This window comes from Acytostelium subglobosum (assembly GCF_000787575.1).
Source record: "Acytostelium subglobosum LB1 DNA, scaffold: scaffold69, whole genome shotgun sequence".
In the NCBI taxonomy this organism is placed as follows: domain Eukaryota; phylum Evosea; class Eumycetozoa; order Acytosteliales; family Acytosteliaceae; genus Acytostelium; species Acytostelium subglobosum.
The window spans coordinates 1-5,191 of record NW_012236464.1 but is presented as its reverse complement, the minus strand read 5'-3'; the positions used below and the strand labels follow the sequence as shown (position 1 = coordinate 5,191).

Genomic DNA, 5,191 nt, shown 5'->3' with positions numbered 1-5,191 from the left:
GCCAAGCCTCTTTCTTGTTCTTGTTTGTTCATGATCGTCCGTTATTTTTCTTGCTCTTCCCGTCATTGGTMGTCWTATCAYACCTTGTCCAAGTTGAACTGAGCGATCACATGACCGCGGACTTCTGGCGGCAGCAATGACCACAGCAAACTTTGCCATCATGATGATTGATCCAAATAGAATGTTGGCAGCATTCGCGATCCCTTGTCTGTCATTACCAAAATGATTGTGTGTTTGTCTGTAATCATAGTTATGAATTTGTTGCTGGTTTCTTCTTCGTCGGCAGCATTCGACCATGAGTGACAAGAGAACAATGAAGGAGGTAGCAATGAATATTCCAACAAGGGAGACGAGGGTCTTTGCGAGGTACATCAGAGACGATATGAAGTTGCCACACTTGATTGATGTAGGTTCATAGAGACAGTCATGGTAGTCTCCGATGACAGGCTGCTCGCATCGAAACACCTCGTTGTATGAACCAAATCGATCATAAATGGTAACGCTTATGTATAGAGATTGGATGCAATGTGATGAGATGTCAATGCGGGCGCTGATGTCGGAGATGCTGGCGATCAAATGATGATCATATGATAGAATTGATATGTTTTTGTTTGATGGCGCCCTGAAGTGGAGGTTTAGATGTCCGGCCTTGACGGATGCGGACACTGGCTTTAGGTCTGTTGATGTAGCTGTAGCAATGTACTCTTTGTGATCGGTGTATGAGGGCGAAGGATGTGACGGAGGTTCAGGTCGTTGCTCGGACCACATTGGCGCCGAATCACTCCTATAGGCTTTGACACCATTCTCGGTGACAACATTCTCTGTAAAGCTATTACTGTTGCTATTTAGAATGCGCTGTAATAATTTATCCGGTTCGGATGATGGCTCTAATGATTGTTGGAGCGTTGGTTGAGTGTCCAACAACAACAACAAAACTAACAATAATGCAGGAGTCTTGATCTTCATCATCATTTTCATGAATGATTTTATGATTTTGTTGTGAGTGCTGCAATAACCTTCACTCCTCCATCGCTCACTCATTCTCACTCAATTGATTGTTGATCGTTACTCCTATTACATTATATATAAATAAAGTTGAACAAAGACAGAGACAGATACACATAGAGGACAGAGATAATAATACATCAATGCACATGTGTCACCACTATCATTATTACAACATGGATCAATCAGAACACTCAGCCCTTACACCTCTGTAATAGTGGAGCCCCAGTAGAAGATAACAGATCAACAACAGATGATGATGAGTTGGTGGCGATCACCGATCTCAATATTACAAACTAGATCATGGGGTATGTTGTTACCACACTCTCTTCCTTCTGTTCACGATATTCTATCATGTGATGTACTTGTACTTACTTACTATGCTTTATGCTTCTGCTTGCATTCCATTCACTCAAAAGATATTGATATTTGTTAGTGAATAGTGATTGACCTAAAAGATATGACACAAAAGAAGAAGAATATATACTCGCGACACCAACAGAAGGATGTTGGCAAAGTTGGCTGTGATGGACCTTGTTGTGATGCCTCACCATTTGACAAGAAGAGGAAGGGACCAATGACCAAGAGGGAAAATGTAGGTACCTACCCATCTACTTACATTGAGTAGTGATTGATGAGTTGTATACCCGCCCCTTGTTCTCCTTCTCTAACAAACAATATATTAATTGGTACACATCACAGGGTCGTCATACCTCAATCATACATGACCTGCACCCGAATAGTTCAGGTGCTAGCATTACGGTCAGCATCAACAAGGATATCTACGACACAGCTGCTACACCAACGACGACAGGAGGCAACAGCTCATGTTTGTGTTTTGATCCTGTTCATCACGACTATGCCAAACAACATCAACTGACGAATCAGCACGATCCCAAGCGATTGGAGGATTTCTATCAAACCTTCCAATTCCCCGTGGTGCATGCATTGGATCAGCACCACCCAACCATGTATCACTATGGACAGGACCAGTGTTCCGCCGCCCCCTTGACATCAATGACAATGCCTACAACACCAATCAACAACGGTATCTCAGCCATGACACCAGCACAGCAATCGCATGTGCGACTTTCCACCAACAACTTCTACCTCTCTCACATCCATCAGCTGTACACAAACGCAAACCATGCACATAATGGAGTCAAAGTGTTAGACAGCTTTACATATCCTATCATCTCCGAGTTCCACTTTGAGAGCATAACAACACTTCGCCACAAGTTCTTTGCGACCTTCCTCGAGACAACTCAGCCAGTCTTTGATATTGGTACATCATTTATCATAATTCCACTCTTCCACAACAATCATCACTCACTGGCCCTCGTTGGTGTGAAGGATGCAAGCCCACAGTACATTCTTCACATTGACAGTGTATCGACAAGTTCTCATTCATCATCACCTTCAGCGGTCGCAGCTGGTGGCTCAGGTGGCGCACTGGACTGGGAGAAGATCAAACAGTTCATCTACATTCAACACATACTTGACGAGTGTAGACAAAAGGCCATTCCCTTGAGCAAACAGTCAGTAGACATCAAGACGTCCACCAAGTATCTTCAGGTGTTCTCAATGGTCATACCACTCTGCTCAAACGGATCTACTTATAGTTTGTGCGATCACACCGATTGCAGCAATGCAGTCCTTGCTATAGCTCAGATGTTGTTCGACACCAGTCTGACACGTGATGTAGTGGTAGGAGCCAACTATAATCAACCACCGATCGAGCGCATCAACAATCAATATAACAACAACAAAGCCAAGTACCAACTTAAAGATATGGCATCAGTGGTCGACCGCGCCATCAGCGCCTCCAATCAAGATCATAACTCGATGTGCTCAGTGATCCAGAAGCAAGAGCTGCCTGCCTACTTTGGTCGTGATTTGAAGGCAAACTACTCACTCGGCTTCCCAAAGAACTGCTACTTTGAGGTTACAATCACAGTCGTGCCCGATACCACCACCAATACATCATCATCGCAAACACTGGTGTATTCAACGTACATCCTAAACAACAACTGCCTCATCATTTCAAACACGCCAGTCTATGCCCAACAGTTCTATGGTGCTAGCAACAAGAGTAGCACCACCAGCGATTCGTCTTCTACAAAGACCACCCGACCAGCAGGAGAGAGGGACGCGTTCATCAAGTTCTCAAACGATCTTATGCCTCTGGAAGGTCAGCATATAATGATCGTGTATGACCCCAAGGATTACTCATACATGTTGTATACGAACATGAAGGCGGCGGTGGCCTCGACCAAGCCAACTACAACGACCATGGCAGCCGGTACAATCAAACTCAGCCCAATCATCAAAGGTGGTGAGAGTAGCAGTGGCGCGGCATCATCACCATTTCCAAAGATCAAGCAGTTGGATGGCATCTACTGTTCAGTGTTCAAGGACAACATTGAAATCGTCTCCACGCGGTTCACAATACGATTCATCTCCAATCATAGGCTAGATGGCGCATTTAAGTCTAGACACACATCACTCACTCGCACTCCTAGCAGTGATGAGATCATGGCAAGGGCATTGATGAAGATATACACGACACACATTAATGGCAATGGTCGACAATCCAGCAAGTCGATGACATCCGTGTTCAGCTCCGTCACGTCGTACGTCACCAAATCGGCCACTTCATGGCTTCTTGGTGGTGAGCAGGACACATGCCTAATGGACGTTAATACTGCTATCACTCCTGCGGCATTCATCGGTTCACTTCAGTCACAGTATAGTCTTTATCAACTAAGCTCAGCAAAGTGTATCATTTATTACAACAGATCCAACCAATTGTACACCCAAATCAGCCAAACTATTCGCCACCTCTACGATGTCAACGCGTCCAACCAGATCCAAGATGAGCATAAAGAAGAGGAGCCATCAAAACAAATCAAGGTGGTGGACACATCCACCAGCAGCTTCGATGACAGACTATCAATGATGGAGAAGATGATGACAAGGATTGAGGCTGCTACCCGTCCTCCACGCTCCTCACAGCGTCGTGTTACATCTTCACGCATCCAATCATCTGCCCCCAGCTCCAGTGGTGACATCGACGACACAAAGGTATGATATCATCAATCATACATACATCGTGGCAATTGGCTTGGCCGGCCCATCGTGCGCAGCATCATAATAATATTAATATTTAAATACAACCAATTATTCGCCACCTTCCTTCACTCGCATCATCCCTTGATTGTGCCCACAAGACTGAGAGTGACACCGACACCGATGGTGACCTCCTTGATATTGATGATGATATCTTTGACGACGCAGATGCTGATGATTACCACGACCACGATGACTCTGACGGCTCTGCTGATGATGTGTCTGATGTGGAGATTCTTCTTGATACAGATGACACATCCATCCCCAATCATGCCATTGTTGTACACTCTTCCACGACAACATCAACATCCAAGGCTGCAGTTGGCCGAAACCCCGCTCCAGCCATTTCCACCGCGGCTGATTATCGGGTTGACATTGACACCAGCGGCGACAAAGCAACGACAAGGATTCGCGAATTGGAACAAAGACTCTTTGCCACACAAACGGAGCTCACTGTCAGAAGCAAGGAGCTCAATGCCACCAGAGAGGAGCTCAATGTCACCAAAGCGAACGCTACGATATTGGTCACTGAAACGACGGCAGCTAGACAAGCGTGTGTACAATTGCAAGAGTTGCAAGCTCTGCACGCAAAGTGTCTCAGCAATAAGTCGTCACAGGACCAGACTATCATGGACCTTACAACGGAGAACATGAACCTGAAGCGTCAGGTTACCGACTTGGGAGATACTCTCACAGAAAGCATGGACGCCTCGGTGAAGGACTCAGATATGAATGTGGACTTGAAGAAGCAAGCCGAAGAGATTGCAAGACTGACAAGCGAGCTTGAAAGTCTTAAAGAGGAGCAGCAACGAAAACAGGAGACAGGAGTAATAGACAAAGACGAGGGGATGGAGGATGGTGCCAATGATGAGAAGGCCAGAGCTGACAGGGAGCAACAACACCAATCAGACATGACCACTATTAAGGCCAATCATGCGCAACGGATCCAAGAGATGGAGGAAGCACATTCCAAATCGGTCGAACAACACTCTAGTCAGGCCAAGCGCTACTCAGACCTGCTTAATGCTTCCAAKGCGRATGYTCAACGGCTTGAAGG

At 45.7% G+C, this 5,191-nt stretch overlaps 2 protein-coding genes across 2 annotated transcripts; both read left to right on the top strand.

Annotated features, from left to right (window-relative positions):
• Window positions 1–1,465: 1,465 nt before the first annotated feature.
• SAMD00019534_126620 (hypothetical protein) lies at window positions 1,466–3,018 on the top strand (the record flags this gene model as incomplete). Its single annotated transcript, XM_012892113.1, has 2 exons — window positions 1,466–1,600; window positions 1,708–3,018. Coding segments are annotated over 2 exons (1,446 nt in total), but the record flags the coding sequence as incomplete, so codon positions are not given.
• Window positions 3,019–3,297: 279 nt separating this feature from the next.
• On the top strand, window positions 3,298–4,092 carry SAMD00019534_126610 (hypothetical protein; the record flags this gene model as incomplete). Its single annotated transcript, XM_012892112.1, has 1 exon — window positions 3,298–4,092. A coding segment is annotated over one exon (795 nt), but the record flags the coding sequence as incomplete, so codon positions are not given.
• Between the last annotated feature and the right edge of the window lie 1,099 nt (window positions 4,093–5,191).